The sequence below is a fragment of the Microcaecilia unicolor genome, chromosome 6 (genome assembly GCF_901765095.1).
Source record: "Microcaecilia unicolor chromosome 6, aMicUni1.1, whole genome shotgun sequence".
Lineage (NCBI taxonomy): Eukaryota > Metazoa > Chordata > Amphibia > Gymnophiona > Siphonopidae > Microcaecilia > Microcaecilia unicolor.
The window spans coordinates 144,805,381-144,821,697 of NC_044036.1; the positions used below are offsets into that span (position 1 = coordinate 144,805,381).

General features: G+C 47.4%; 1 protein-coding gene across 1 annotated transcript in view; it reads left to right on the forward strand.

The window, feature by feature from the left end:
- The first annotated feature begins 440 nt into the window (after window positions 1–440).
- The window catches only part of RYBP (RING1 and YY1 binding protein), an 84,727-nt gene continuing 68,850 nt past the window's right edge, over window positions 441–16,317 (forward strand). Inside the window, 2 exon segments of the mRNA XM_030206496.1 lie at window positions 441–762; window positions 1,441–1,566. Coding sequence (XP_030062356.1) covers window positions 731–762; window positions 1,441–1,566 — 158 coding nt within the window. The 5' untranslated portion in view covers window positions 441–730.

Sequence of the window (16,317 nt, forward strand, 5' to 3'; positions counted from 1 at the left end):
TTCCACAGAAGACTTGCCTTCTTGCTCTCGGTGTGACGTTAACCCTGTAATGAGCAGGGCACGGGCATCCTTGGCTCCAGTGATGGGCATCAGCGCTCGCTCCCCGGCCAGCATCCACTCACTTTTTTTTTTTAATTACGCCTGTTGCAGTCTCCATCAACTCCTCATTTCCCTCTTCGCCGTCCTCACTCCCTCCTCCAGACCAGCTATCGTGCAGACAGCCACGCGAGCACGAAGGTGGCCCACCTTTCCCATCCCCGCTCCCTCTTTATCCTCCTCCTCCTCTATCTATCGCCACTTTCTTCCACCCTGCCCGAGACTTTTAAAGCCCTCGCGGACCGCCATTGGCTGGCGCCGGTGGTGACGTGTCCTCGGCCACGCCCCCCGTCAGTCGCTCGGCGCTTCGGTGACTGACTGACTGACTGGGGCTGTGTGTGGAGACAGTTAGTGGCGGCGGCGTCGTCGTCGCCGGGGCTGCGGGGAGCGGGGGGTGGAGGCGTCGAACCCGGGAAGCCACATTTCTCTCTCTTTTTTTTTTTTCCTTCCCCCCTCCCTATTGTGGATTTGTTGCCGTCTCTCGCCTTTTGTACTCAGTGCGGGAACCTTCCTTTTGTCATTTATTTCGTTTGTGTGGGGGGGTGGGATTTTTTTTTTTTTTTGGTGCCTGCTTGTTGTGTGTGGACAGCGCGCGCGCGGTGCTGGTGGGAGTCTCGAGACGAGGATTCAATTCATGACCATGGGCGACAAGAAGAGCCCGACCAGGTACTGGGCTCTGCGCGAGGCCTACATTTCGTCGTCGAGGGAGCTCGGCAGGGGGGGGTGGGGGGGGAAGAGACGTCTGTAAGGTGGAGCGGTGTGATTCCGAGCGGCCGCCTTTAGGACTGTTTCATTTTTTTTTTTTTAATGGTGGTGGTTTTGTTTTTCTTCTCCCCTCAACAGACTGACGGTGTCTCCCGTGTGCCAGGGCAGTGCAGCTATGGCGGCTTGGGCTTCTCTCTTCATACACGCACACTCTCTTTCTCTCTCTTTCTTTCCAGTCACTTTCAGACAAAGGGAAATTTTACAAGGGGCACGCCTACACTCTTTAAAGTATTTAAAAAAAAAAAGAGAATAAAAGCAAAATTAGCCGATTCCGCTGCTCTCGCAGGACTGGGCGAATAAGGAGCCTTGAGCGGGGTCTGCGTTCGGGGGGGGGGGGGGGGGGGGGTCGTAGGCGTCCAGATTGATTATGCATTATTTATTTCTTTATGACGATTATGTTGTTTTGGTGTTTTTTTTTAATTCTGCGCCTTTCCTTAGGCTCGAACGATGCCCAGGAATTAGGTGGGCATCGGGTTAACAAGCCAGGCGGAAAGAAAAGGGAGTGCGAGGAATTGATTTTAATCGTCTACATTCATTTTTTTTCTCTCTCTCTCTTCCCCTTTTTCCTCCCCCTTCAAGGCCAAAAAGACAAGCTAAACCTGCCGCAGACGAAGGCTATTGGGACTGTAGCGTCTGCACCTTCAGAAACAGCGCTGAAGCCTTCAAATGCAGTATTTGTGATGTGAGGAAAGGGACGTCTACGAGGTACAGATGAAACAGGATCAGAAGCTGTACATTATTAATATGTATCCTAATTAATAGCCATATATTAATGCAAAATTACATGTCGACTTGTTGATTGATGCTTTCCGAATTATTCTTTTTTGGCCTGGAGGGGTGTTCTAGGCTAGGTTTATAGAGTGCAGCAGCAGAATATAATTTTTCAAGTTAACTTGGTTTGTCATCTTACTCCAGCAGAGAATACTCTGGAAAGAAACGTATTGTTGACTTGGCAGTAATGATCTAGGGTGCTGCTTGTGTTTTCTGTGAACAGTAGCTTGGATCAGGATCTACTGTGCTTTTCGTTTAAGAGGGAGAGTATGTTCTCTCGTACTGTTTACTGACTTGTTTACATTTCTGTCTTGTTGGAGATGTCAAAATACACCCTTCTGGGAATATTTTTATAAAATGACGATGCCATAGAAACAAGTTTTGCTAGCCTGAGAATATCTGGCATTTTATATTTTAAGGGATGGGGTTCCACAAAAATGATTTGGTATTTCTGATGGTTAGCTGACAGTTGTTTCTTATTAAGTAGCAAAGCTGAGAGATACATATATTTTTACCTGAATAATACTTGATTTTTTTTTTCATTGTGATATGTCTTCGAAAGAACCTGTACTGTTGCTGCTGCTGCTCCTTTTTACTTAAACATCATTTGAACTCAAATTTTCCTGTAAATATAATTTATTTTGGATTTCATAGCATTTTAAAAATTCTTCTCTCATGCCTTGCTGCTAGGCATTTCTGAAAAATAAAGGAAAATCACAGCACTTTCCTCCATTTAAAATATTTTCAGTGGGAAAGGAAGCAATGTGTGTGTGTATATATATACATACACCCCCCCCCCCCCCCCCATGATTTGTAGTTAGTGCTTAGCATCAGGAGATTACAAGGACAATTTTTGGTGAGACTTGCGTTGTTTGATCAGTGTGTTCACTGCTAACAGGACTACATCTGGGGGTGGTAAGGTATTCCACCAGACCTTTATTTGCCAAGCTTTAGTTTGTAACCTATGTATGAGTTCCAAAAAATATCATGGTATCCATCATAAAAAAATAAAAAAAAAACAACAACCTTTACTTATCATGGCAAAGTTCTGGTATAAATGTAATCTGCAGTGCTTCAGTGTTTCTACTAATGCAGATAGGGTTGAAGGGTGAATCTTCAAGGCACAACACATTGGGGCTAGCAAATAGGAGTGACCTCCTTCACCTACAAGCTTAAAATAGTCAACAAAATACTAGCACCTATTCTGTTTTGATTGTCTTAAGTGGATCTTAAACAGAAAGCTCTATTAAGTCTTACACAACTTGCACCTGGATCATGATCCAGTGCTGTCAAATGTGGGTCAGTGAGTGAAATGTGTTGTAATGTCTACCAGTTTTTTTTTATATCTGTGGATAAATCTTGATGTTGGATAAAATCTGGGGCCTCTGTTATTTGATCACGCCTGTTTTGTGCAGTCCTTTTCCACCTAGACCTCAGTAAATGACTTTTAACTGTTTCAGTATAGCATTATGAAATGTACAGCAGTGTTCCTGAGAAAAATACTGGCTTGGTCTTACGAGACAGAAAGTGTTTTGTGAGATTCAATTTAATGTTCAAAACCAGGGGAAGGAAGGAAGGGAGGGAATCATTCTGGATTAGTACTTAATATGAAGTCAAAGCACAAAGGTTAGTATGAGCATATGTATAATATATATGTGTTTGCATTCAGTAGGTACTATTTTGAATGCCACAGTTGGTGTGGCGGGAATGATTGGTGTCCCTGGAGACTTGGGTTTGCCCCTGCATTGTGGGAGTCTGATATGGGAGACCTGAGTTTTGTTTGTTGAATGGGGTTCCTGACACGGGGTACAGTTCTATACTTTTGTTGGGGGGAGGGGAGAAACAATTCTATTCAACCCTGTCATGGGTTTTCCTGCTAGTTAAATGGTAAGAAACAGTGATGGATCATGATGTATCTGGGGTGTTCAGGGGAATGCATCACTAGTTTATTTATTCTTAAATGATGCACATATGATACAAAACAGTAGTGGTTGACTAATATGTTGACCTGAAATCTGTGAGAAGATAGAAATTTATTCATTGTGGTTTTACTGATGACATGCAACTTGATGACTAGGAAACTCACTGTAAAGAGTGATTATGTTCTTCTCTGCCTCATCATAAATTTTCTTGCAAACGTTTTAATTTAGCTTTATCTTTGACAAACAAGTATTCTTTCATATGTTGCCCAGTAACAAACCTTGTTAAACTACTGAGCTGTAGTAATGTAAGGTTTTGTTTTGATATGTTGAGAAAATTGTATGGTATCTTAATTTGATTTTACCATTTGAAATTCTTGTGTAGAATACAACTTTGTCTTGATATATTTCAAATTAGATAGGAGAGGAAATGGTATGTACTATATTTTATCAAAATTTCAAATGTTAAATTGTATACATTCCAGAGTTCACACTAGTCAGTATTAAGTACTTGCCATCTAACCTGAAGTGAAAGACACATGAAACTACAGTGAAATGTCTCCTTTCCAAAATGCATCACCTGGGATACTGTTTGTTGACCAAACAATTTGAGTCGCCTGGACAAGTTTCCTTAAGACCAATTTTTTTACAGACAGACATGTTTAGTAGTATGGATTGATAACTGTTAATTGATTCTAAGTTCATATGATTTCTTCATATGTTTAAGAAAAAAAATCATTTTGGCCATATCTGATTTCTCCAACAGTACCTAAAATTAGTTTTAGGACTTATGCAACTAATGGTAGTGTGTTGGCTACAGTCTAATCTTCAGTGAGTGTGTATCATCAGCACAAGTTGACATTTTTAAACATTTCTAGGGTTTGCTTAGAGACCTGGTACTAGAAAAGCACAGATGCCATGGCTTAAAAATCTTGGGGGCCCTTTTGCTAAAGTGCATTCGCCACTAATGCATGCCTAACTCAGCTTAAAATGGTGTCCTGCAGCAACTACCAAATTAGCACAAGCCAATCTGGCGCTAAAGTCTTTTTTTTTTGGCGGGGGGGGGGGGGGGGGAGGACGTGTCTGGAGGTGGAGTGTGTGATGTTTCTGGGTTAAACAGCACATCCATATTAGTGCACACTAACTGGTTTGCAGAAGATTGCCATGTGAGCCCTTACCGTCTACAAAATGGGTGGTGGTAAGTGCTCATGTGGTAATTTTTTGTAGTGGACACATGCTAATGGCAACATTGGCGCATGGCCATTTTATGTCTGCAGTAAAAGTAACCTCGGTGCACAGAAAAAAACCCACGCAAAGAAATGTTAAGATAACTTTTTGCTGCAGCTTAGTAAAAGGACCCCTTAGTGTGTGTGTTTGAACTGTGTAGGGAAATATGTGGCATTTAAAAAAAATATATTGTATAGTTAGGATTGCGTGCATCCCCAACAGTCACCCTTTTACGGGCTGATGTGCTGAACTGCATTGTCCATTAACACTCTTTAACATGCATATTAACAGTAAGTGCAAATGAGATGCAAATAGGTACACCTTATTGCAGAAGGTAGTGCTTGCACACAAGAACATACCTACATGTAGACAGTAGTGCAAAGGCGTAACTGGTCTTTGTGATGGATATGGTTATATTATTTTTGATGTATTTGTGTTTGTGTGTGTATCCGTTTGTACTAATGAGAAATGAGGTATTTTGCATCTCATTATCGTATTACCATAAATTGTATGTTATTGCAAGATAATTTAAACATATTAACACATGCTTTTAATGCACATAACGTGCCATAGTTCATTGGCCCTTTATTGTCTGTGAATGTATCTTTTGGGAAGGAGTAAGGGGTGAATAGTTGCATTTCTGCATCTTTTTGAACTTTCAGCTCAACCAAAATCTGCGTAAAGTGGGCTAATGCACAATTCCACAGTGGTTTGTGGGGTTTTTTTTGGTTTGTTTTAGCCTCATTTTATTCTCTCCTCTCCTCTTATAGCCTAGTCACTATTGATAATCCTTTGGCTGATAGGCATGAGATGTGGCTTCTTAGGTTTAGGAATCTAAACACATGGACTCCTGAGATGGCTTATAGCCATCATTGTTTCACAGGCTGGGAACTTTCACCTGCAGGCTGTGAATGCTTCCTTCTTAGTATTTCTAGTCTTGGCTGACTAAAGAGCAGGAGCTAGGTTTTCAACTTGAACTTGGGTCTTCTGCACACAGCGCAGCTTGATAAAAGAGGCCCTAGCAGCTCCCAGGTCGGTAGTGCCGACAGAGCCCATTCTCTTTAAATGGGCTCTGTCGGCATTGCTGCGCGGCTTGATAAGAGGCCCATAGTGCATAGTAATGTTGGTGAGCCATCTGACTTACCCTGAGATGATGATTGAAAGAATGTGAGTTTCTATGGCGTCCCACAGATCAATCCAGAGACTTGTGGATTGTGGAGATAGAGAGAACCTCCGAGGTTTGCTATATGTGGACCTGTGCAGCTAGCTGAACCTCAGTATTCTCGCTATCTAGCAGGTGGAGGGACATCTCTGTGCAGCTCTGGTTTGATCTGGCTACTGGTGTCCTTTGGGCCTAGTTTAGCACAGATGGGTTGAGTGGCTGTTTGCAGCTTGTGGTGTACACCTGGTGGTGCCAGGTCCCTCCCGGTCTCCCCCTACCTTTCCTCCCTCGCCCGGTGGTGTTGGCCTGATTGGGTGTTTCCTTTCTCTCCAGGTAAGAGACTTTGTTTTTGTTTAATCATACGGAGGAACTAGACGTTCTGCCAAGTCAGTTTTGGGGCAGACTTTTGTGGAGCATGTGAGTGCCTTCTGAGGCGGCTAAGTGCTGCTTCCGGTGTGGGGGCCGGAGAGGAGCATCGGGAGAGTGTGAGCCCTGCGTTCAGCCCGCAGTGGGTGTTCCCTTCAGGCGTCTGGTGAGTCAGAAGTGCAGGGGATAGTTTCGGCGGTTTCCTTGGGGCAGTTAGTGCAGTGCACGTTGATGGGTGCCATTTTTTCCTCTCAGGCGTGACCCGCTCTGCACGTGGCGGTTGATAGACAAGAGGTGCAGCGCGCTTCTGTGGCACAGGCTCTGATGGAGGGAAGCGATGTACAGGGAGCAGGGGAGTCCCTTGCAGTTCCTTTTTCCCTGGATTTTGTTAATGCACAATGCCTTTCTTTTGAAGAAGTCAGGAACTTCTCTTCAGGCAGCCGCATCTCTTCCTCAGCAAACTTAGGTTGCTGCAGCCTCTCAGTCTTTCCTACCAAAATGTCCCCGGGTGGAGAGTTTGGATACCGAGGAGCTATCTGACACAGGTGGCCCGGTTTTGTCTCCGGGCTCTCCCTCAGAATCTTTGGATTTGGCAGGTGAAGTCACCTTGCCCTCTGAGGAGGGGGATGATCCGACGGCTGCCCGCATTTTTCGCAGGGAAGAGCTTCCCTCCCTGATAGGGCTTTTGAGGTTTTGGCCATTTCCCCCCTGATTTGTCAGGGGGAGCAGGTCTGGTGCCCTCTATTATGTCTGGCATCAAATGCCCACCTCGTTCCTTTCATGTGCATGAGGCCATGAAGATCCTTATTTCGGCACAGTGGGATACGCCGGACAGTGGGCTTAAGGTTGCTTAGAGCTATGTCGCGTCTTTACGCGCTACCTGCTCCTGACTTAGACTTGCTGAAGGTCACTACGGTAGATTCCTTTATCACAGTGGTCACTAAGAAAACCACTCTCCCTGTGGAGGGTGGCACGGTGCTCAAGGACCCTGAGGATCGTAAGTTGGAGACTTGCTTGAAGCTGTCCTTGAACTAGCGGCCCTTTCCCTGCAGGCCTCAGATTGTGGCTCCTATGCGGCGCGGGCATGCTTATCGTGGGTACAGAAAGCCTCCTCTCCAGAAGATCTCATGGCTAGAGTCCAGTTTAGCCTTCCTTGCGGATCTTCTTTATGATCTTTTGAGGGCTTCGGCAAAGGAGGTTTGCCTAGTGGTCACCGCGCGCCGCTGGCTGTGGTTGCGGCATTGGGCTGCAGATGTGGCCTCTAAGTCACGTTTAGCAAGGCTTCCTTTTAGGGGAAAGTTTTTCTTTGGGACAGACTTAGAACAAATTGTAAAGGGCCTCGGTGACTCTTAAGGGCCAGTGCCTCCCGGAGGACAGGTCCAAGTTTGTATGACCGGCGGGACCTAGACCTAAGTTTAGGGATACACGGTGTTACCGTCCAGGTCATGGGGCCTCTTTTCAGGTGATAGGCGGGCCTTCCTTTCCGGTAACAGAAACCAGCCCGCAGACAGGTCCACCCAAGGGCCCTGGTCCATATCCAGCCGGTTATTGGGGGCAGACTGTCCCTATTCTTGGTGGAGTGGACCAGGGTAACATCCGACGAATGGGTCTTGGAGGTTATCAGAGACGGCTACAAGTTAGAATTGGCTCGTCCGATAGACTCTTTTCTGGAATCTCCTTGCAAATGTCCCGCCAAGGTGCGGGCCGTTCGACACACCCTCCTCAACTTACAGTGGCTGGGTGCCGTCCAGCCTGTACCCACAGCAGAAAGAGGGTGCGATCGATTCTCCATTTATTTTCTGGTGCCAAAAAAGGCGGTTCTTGGCGACCCGTCTTAGATCTCAAGTGTGCCAACAGGTCCTTACGGGTTCAGCTTTTCCGCATGGAAACCCTCTGATCGGTGATTGCAGCTGTTCAGCCAAAGAGGCCTATTGACACATTCCAATCTGGCCTCCCTACAGGCTCTTTTTTCGCTTTGCTGTGGTCAGTCGCCATTTTTAATTCAAAGCGATGCCCTTCGGCCTAGCCACAGCGCCTCGGACCTTTCCCAAGGTCCTGGTAGTAGTGGCTGCCTATCTCAGGAAGGAAGGGATTCGGGTCCATCCCTATCTAGACTGGCTTCTTCTTTTGAGGAGAGTTGGCGGGCAACCAACAAAGTGGTCGGTTTGCTTCAGTCGCTTGGTTGGGTGATCAACTTCCCGAAGTGCAGCCTAACGCCTTCCTAAACGCTGGAATACTTGGGGGTGTGCTTCAATACCCGAACAGGGATAGTTTCTCTTCCTTCAGCTCGAGCACAGCGGTTACAGGCTCAGTTACGAGCGCTGTTTCAAACTCCGAACCAGTGGGCTTGGGACTATGCACAAGTTATAGGTTCCATGGCCTCCACCTTGGAACATGGTAAAGTGGGCCAAAGCTCACAAGCTCTAGTGGCACCTTCTGAGCCGTTGGTCTCCGCTCTCGGAGGATGACGAGGTTTGGGTGCCATGTTCGGCCCATCTTCACACAATCATGCACTGGTGGTTCATTCAAAGAATCTGGTGTCGGGCATTCCTCTGGCAACCCCGAACTAGAAGATAGTGACCACAGATGTCACTGTCTGGCTGGGGGGCTCATTGCCTGCAACAGACAGCCCAGGACGTTTGGACTTCGACGGTCATGGTCCATCAACTGCTTGGAGTTATGGGTGATTCGTCTGGCCTTTCGGGAGTTTGTCTCTTCTCCGCGGTTGCCCAGTTAGAGTTCTTTCGGACAATGCGACTGCAGTCGTCTACGTAAACCACCGGGGGCACCAGGAGTGCACCCCTAGCACGCGAGGTGGCTCTGATCTGCCGTTGGGCAGAGACTCATCTCTCTTTCTTGACAGCGGCTCATATAGCGGGGGTCACAGAATGTGTAAGCGGACTTTCTCAGTCACCACCAGTTGGAGCCGGGGGAGTGGACGCTCTTCCCTCTGGCCTTCAATCAGATAACTGCCCGTTGGGGAATGCCAGAGATGGATTTAATGGCCACCGCATTGAATGTGAAGGTTCCCCGTTTCTTCAGCAGGGGACGAGAGCTGGACTCAGAAGGCATCGATGCCCTTCTTCAACCTTGGCCCAGCGGCCTGCTCTATGCCTTTCCCCTCTGGCCAATGGTGGGCAGGTTACTGACTTGCATTGCCAGTCATCCTGGTCGAATGATCCTAGTGGCCCCGGATTGGCCCAGACGACCCTGGTACGCAGATGTGATCAGGCTTCTGTTCGATCGTCCTTTTCTGCTACCGGTGCAGGATGGTCTCCTGCTGCAGGGGCCAGTCACGATGTAGGATCCCTCCCCCTTTGGTCTTACGGCCTGGCTCTTGAAAGGGCGAGGTTGAGAAGAAAAGGGTATCCGGACGCGGTTATCGCTACAAAGCTGTAGGCTCGGAAAAGATCCACCTTGATAGCTTATGCTAGGGTGTGGTGTACCTTCGATTCATGGTGTGTGAGTTCGGGATTGTCAGCGGCTTCGGCTTCAGTATCGGTTAACCTCGCGTTTCTTCAGGAGGCTGTACAAAAATCACTTTCGTTGAGTTTTCTTAAGGTGCAGGTGGCAGCTCTGGCATGTTTTAGAGGCCGGCTTCAGGGGGCGTCCATCACCTCCCATCCAGATGTGGTTCGTTTCTTGAGGGGCGTAAATCATTTGCGCCCTCCTCACGTGCCAGTTCTGCCATCCTGGAACCTTAATCTAGTTCTCAAAGCACTTCAGTGTCCTCCTTTCGAACCCTTATCGGGGATTACAAGTAAGGATCTCATCTTGAAGGCGATTTTCCTAGTACCCATTACTTCCGCTTGGAGAATTTCAGAGTTGCAGTCCTTTTCTTGCAGAGACCCCTTCCTGCGTTTTATGGAGGCGGGGATATCGATTAGGGCAGCGCCTTCATTTTTGCCTAAGGTGGTTTCTCATTTCCACTTGGGGCAGTCCCTGCATTTGCCAGTCTTCTGCCGGGAAGATTACCCTGAGCAATTCCGGGCTCTTCGCTGCCTCGATGTGAGGCGGGCTCTTCTCAGGTATTTGGAGGTGACGAATTTTGTCTTTCTGACCATCTCTTTGTCCTTTATGGCGGCAACAAGAAGGGTCATATGGCGTCCAAGGACACCATAGCCCGTTGGTTGTGGGAGGCCTTCTCTTCGGCATGTGGCATTGGGCAAGTAAGCCCCTTTGCAAGTTCGTGCTCATTCTACGTGAGCTCAAACTTCCTCCTATGCAGAGTCCTGTTTGGTTTCTCTGGAAGATATCCGCAGGCAGCTACATGGGCTTCGGTTCATACATTCATTCACTCATTATCGGGTGGATGTGGTGTTTGGCTCGTCCGTGATTTCTGCTTGGTTGGGGATGTCCCCCCCCCCATACTTGAGGACTGCTTAGGTACATCCCACAAGTCTCTGGATTGATCTGTGGGACGCCATGGAAGGAAAAATTTAATTCTTACCTGATAATTTTCTTTCCATTAGTCCCCCTGGGTTTACTGTCTGCGGTTTTGTTGCGGTTGGTAGTTTTTTTTTCGGGTTCCGTTGTTCTTAATGTTCCTTCGTTTGATTAAAAAATGAATAAATATGGAAGTGGTGGAAGTATGTTGGGCAATTGGTCTGACAATGTCAGGAGAGTTTTCTATTGTTTCCATTCTACTGCTTTGGTATTGTTATACTGAGGTTCAGTTGGCTGCACAGGTCCACATATAGCAAACCTTGGAGGTTCTCTCTATCTCCACCTGCTGGTAGAGGGACACAACCCACAAGTCTCTGGATTGATCTGTTGGGATTAATGGAAAGAAAATTATCAGGTAAGAATTAATTTTTCCTCATTCTGCATAGGCCAACTAGTTTTCGATTTAAGAACATAAAACTACAAATTCTTTTATCCCTCATATCCCTTTTGGGTGTTAAATTCAACCACTGACTCTATAGTCTATCTTGGCAACTTATTGTGATACTGTGAGCATGTTTTGGACTTTGCTTGAATTTTTTTTTTAATTTGAATACTGTGCGAGGTGTGTGCGTTTTTTTTGTTCATTTTTATGTTTCAACAATTTTTATTGATGAAGCAACAAAATGAACAATCACCATCTTCAATATATGAAAAAAACATTAGTGATGCAGACAAATTTTTGGAACAATAACCCCAGTGGTGTGCTGGAGCCGGCTCGCAAGAGCCAGTTGTTAAATTTTCTTCCGGCTTGCGAGCCGGTTGTTGAAAATAGCGAGCTGGCTCTCCTCCCTCCCTCCCTCCGGATCCGCCTCATCGCCCGCTTGTTTTTTGAATTCTTCGGGGCAGGCAGTCTTGCCTGCCCGCTTCCAGTGCTGACTGTCCTCCCTTGCCGATTCACGCTTTAAAAATGTCCGCCGAGACTTCCAGAGGCGGCCTCGCGAGACTTCGGCTGAAGTCTCAGCGGCCATTTTGAAGCGCGAATCGGCAAGGGAGGACAGTCAGCGCTGGAAGCGGGCAGGCAAGACTGCCTGCTCCGAAGAATTCAAAAAACAAGCGGGCGGTGAGGGACCGGATCGGGAGGGAGGGAGGGAGGAGAAGAATTCGCGATACAACTTGGGAGGGGGTGGCAGGGGGGAAAAGGGAGTCGCTGCTGGGCATGGGTGGAGGGGGTCGCTGGGTATGGGTGCATGCAGGGCAGGGGAGAGGAGGGTACGCGCTGGGTATGGGTGCATGCAGGGCAGGGGAGAGGAGGGTACGCGCTGGACATGGGTGCATGCAGGGGAGAGAAGGGTCACTGCTGGACATCTGGGTGCATGCAAGCCAGGGGAGAGGAGGGTACACTGCTGGACATGGGTGCATGCAGGGCAGGGGAGAGGAGGGTACACTGCTGGACATGGGTGCATGCAGGGCAGGGGAGAGGAGGGTCACTGCTGGACATGGGTGCATGCAGGGGAGAGAAGGGTCACTGCTGGACATCTGGGTGCATGCAGGGCAGAGGAGGGTCGCTGGTTATGGGTGCATGCAGGGCAGGGGAGAGGAGGGGAGAGAGAAGAAATGCTGGACATGGATGGAGGGGAGAGAAGAGTGAGGAAGGAGATGAGGGAAAAGGAAGAGAAGAGAAAAACTGCACATGGATGAAGAAAATAGGCAGAAGCTGAGGACCAGAAATGAAGAAGAAAGGAGGAAAGAAATAAATGGAAAGGAAGCCCTGGAAACGGAGTTAAGAGGACAGATAGCAGCAGAATCGGATACTGGGCCAGCATGATCAGAAAAACAGTCACCAGACAACAAAGGTAGAAAAAAAATCATTTTATTTTCATTATAGCGTTTGGAATATGTTCACTTTGAGAATCAGGTGCTCAACATTAAAAGTTTATATTTATTTATGTATTTACTTATTTATGAATTAGATTGGAACCTGGGATCATTTAATTTTTTTTCCTGGAGAGAGTAATGCATTGCCCCCCCCCTCCCCCCGCTATAGCCAGCTCTGCAATTTGTTTTGGGGGGGGGGGGGCACCGAGGTGGACCGGAGAGAGAGCCTGTTGTTAAAAATTTACCAGCACACCACTGAATAACCCCCTCTCCCCCTACCTAAACCTAGAACCCAACTCTCTTTTTTCATTTTTATAAAGTAAAAACATGTTGCATTAATGTAATTTAAATGAACTTTGTGATACGTTGGACTGGATCTTAAAGAACTAATCCTTTCCTTAAGATTCCAATGATTAAGCTCATTTGCATGTTATTTATTAATACGGAGAAAATAAGCCCTGACTTTTAGTTGGTGCCTAGTAGGCTCTGCCTGCCTAGGTGTTGCCATGGTTACCTGAAAATTACTGAGGTCATACAGTTATCACTGAAATGGTTTTTAGTTCAGATACCTAGGATGTCATGTTACCAAGTAAAATACAGTTCCTTATCGTCCCTCTGGACTGGCCCAGAATGACTGATGGATTGTGCATGCCTACCAGCAGGTGGAGACTAAAAACACTGAATCTTGACAGCCAATAAGACCCTTGCCCAGCCCCAGCTAGCCTCAGTATTCTCAGTCTCCAGCAGGTGTTAGATGTGATGAGCCCCTCTGTTTCTCTATTTTTATTCGTTTTGCTTTTTGGTCTTTTGTTTAAAAATTTTTTTGGAAGACTTTGGTTTAGTGGTACTCTGTTTTCCCTTTCTCTTTGGCATTTGTGCACCTGTTGATTCTTTTGAGGCCCGTGGGGGTTCTCTGTTGCATCAGGAGTGCAACACTCAGGTGGCCGAGTCTCTCCACCCCCCCCTTCAGTCCCCAAGCTTTCCCTGGGTGCCTTTTGAGCCTAGGTTGTTTTTGCTCCTACTTTGGCCTCGACCCCTTCAAGGGAAGGGAGTCTTGAGAGCCGTAGAGAACAGTCACTTGAAGAAAAAGAATAAAACTATTGGTACCGCTTTAAGACCCTATTCTGCTGGTACTGTCAAGTAGTGTTGAGTCTGCTTGCAGTGGCTGTCTCTCCGCAGTTTCTTGGGCCGTTTTCTCTGAGGTGCCATATCTGAGAAATTGAAGCGGTGCTTCATTTGTCAGTGGCGGGGTGTTGCTCCCTCAGTTGTTTGCATGATCTGAATGGCGTTGGAAGCAGTTGGGGATTCAGCAGCAGGTGATTCTTTGCTGCCCAGTTTGACTGTCGATGCTGGGCCAGCTCAGGTTTCTGTGGCGACTTCCCTCCGGCACGGGGCCAGTTTCGACAGGAAATGCTACCATTTTAGAGTCAGAGTCCGTGGTGGTGGATCAACCCTCGCGGCAGGCCTCAGTCTTCAGAACCTAGCAATATGCAGGGGGTGCCCCTTGGGGGGGGGATTTCCTCCAGAGTTCATACTTGTTACATATGAAACTTTTATGCTGAAGCAATCTAGGCCCCTGTCAGAGATGGAACTGGATCCTTCCAAGGGAACTTCCTTGGGATCCAAGCGTCAGCGGGTCACTTGTGCTGGTGACCAGGAGGAGGTTCCTACTGATTTTGACTTGGACAATGCGTCAGAAGGTTTTGAGGAACAGCAAGGGCAAGGAGTTGGATGTGGATGAGGAGTCTTTTCCTTCACTGGATGATTTTCCAGATGAGGACCTTAAAGTGGTAAGGATCTTTCCTTAGCGTCCCTCTGGACCAGGATTGGACTGATAGGTTGTGCTCGCCTTCCAGCAGGTTGAGACTGAGAAAATACAAATTTCTCCTTCCTTAGCGTCCCTCCGGACCGGACCAGGATTTGACTGCTGGAAGGCGAGCACAACCCATCAGTCCAATCCTGGTCCGGTCCAGAGGGACTAAAGGAAAGCAAATTAGCAGGTAAGATCTAATTTCTCCTTCATAATGAGGACTTGCAGGAGTTGATTTCACTGGTGTCCTCGACACTTAATTTTGATGAGGAGATGGAGGGGCTCTGGTAGTGCGCAAGGTGAACGCTTTAGTGAAGGGAATCCACAAGTCAGGCTAATCTTTTCCCATGCATCAGGACGTCAGGGATATAGTTCAGGCTTAGTGGGATGTTCCAGATGTTCTATTCCAGCTAGTCAGTTCCATGATTCATCTTTACCTCGTGCCAGACCAGGACAGGACAATGCTTAAACCTCCAGTAGTGGATGCGATGGTTTTTGTGCTGACCAAGAAAACTGTGGTTCCCATAGATGGGAACATGGCTCTCAGAGATCCTCAAGACCACAGGATGGAGATGCTTTTTGAAGCATAGCTTTAGTTTTTGAGCTTTGACTATGCAAGCAGTCACCTGCAGGGGTTTGGTGGCTGGAGTGTGTTTTAGGTTATCTGAGAGGGTCTTGGATAGAGATTCAGATGAGTTTTCCCTTGTAGATCAGGAAGTGTCTAAAATTGAAATGGGAGCTGCCTTGTTGTTCAATGCACATTACGATTTGCTTAGAGCATCGACTAAATCTATGGCCCTAAGAGTGGCGGCTCATCATTCCGTATAGCTTCGTGGTTGGTCTGCGGATGCGGCTTCTAAATCCAATCTAAGTTTCACTTTAGGGGTTCCTTGTTGGTTGGACAAGAATTGGAAAAATTGGTCAAGAGCATGGGAGAGTTTAAAGTCTCTCAACTCCCAGCGGATTGTGCAAGGTCCGTAGGCAGAGGTTTTTCAGTAGGTAGGGGACGTGCATGTGATTCTAAGCATTTTCGCACAGGTGGAGACTCTGACTTTCAGAGATCATGTTCCTGTAAGTGTTTCTAATCCTTTCGTTGTGGCAGGCGAGGATGCAGGGACAGCACTCGCCTCTATGGCCCAGGGTCGAGCTACCCAATGAAGATGTCTGGGCCTATCCTCTGATAGCAGTGAGATCTTGAAGCCTCTGCAGTGGCCTCTTCTCTCCTTGGGAGTCAGGTTGCCTCTCGCAGCTGCAGCGCGTTGAAGTCTTAAGTGGTTGCTACTGGCATCCATTCTTTTGAGGGGAATGCGGTTGGATCCTCCATAGTGGACAGTGGTGACTACTGATGCCAGTTTAAGGCCTGGGGAGCCCACTGGATGGGTCAACTAGCACAAGGGCGCTGTTCCAAGACAGAGATGGGGTTCTCCATCAATTTGTTGGATACCAGAATGATCTGGCTGGCGCTGTGCACATTTCAGAGTCTGTTGGAGGGTAGAGCGATGAGTGTTCTGTCAGACAATGCGATGGCAGTAGCTTATGTCATTCACCAGGGAAGCACGAGGAGCCGCCTTCTGCGGAAGAGGCGGCTTCTTCTTATGAGTTAGTGGATCTGTTGGCATCTCATGATGGGGGCTCAGAATGTTCAGGCGGATTTTCTCAGTCGGCAGACCTTGGATCTGGGGGATTTTAAGTTCTGAGGCGTCCGACTCCATTGTCTGCTGGTGGAACGTGCCGGTTTTGGAACATATGGCGTGTCGGGGAAATGCCAAGGTGTCCCAGTTCTTCAGTCACAGGAAACAGAAGACCTCAGAGGGTTTTGATGATCTGATCTTGCCTTGGCCAGAGGGTCTTTTTTACGTGTTTCCTCCTTGGCTTTTGTTGGGTCGGCTCATCCAGCCTCTCTTCATTTTGCTCGGCGGTGGTCGTAAAGGTTGGCATCG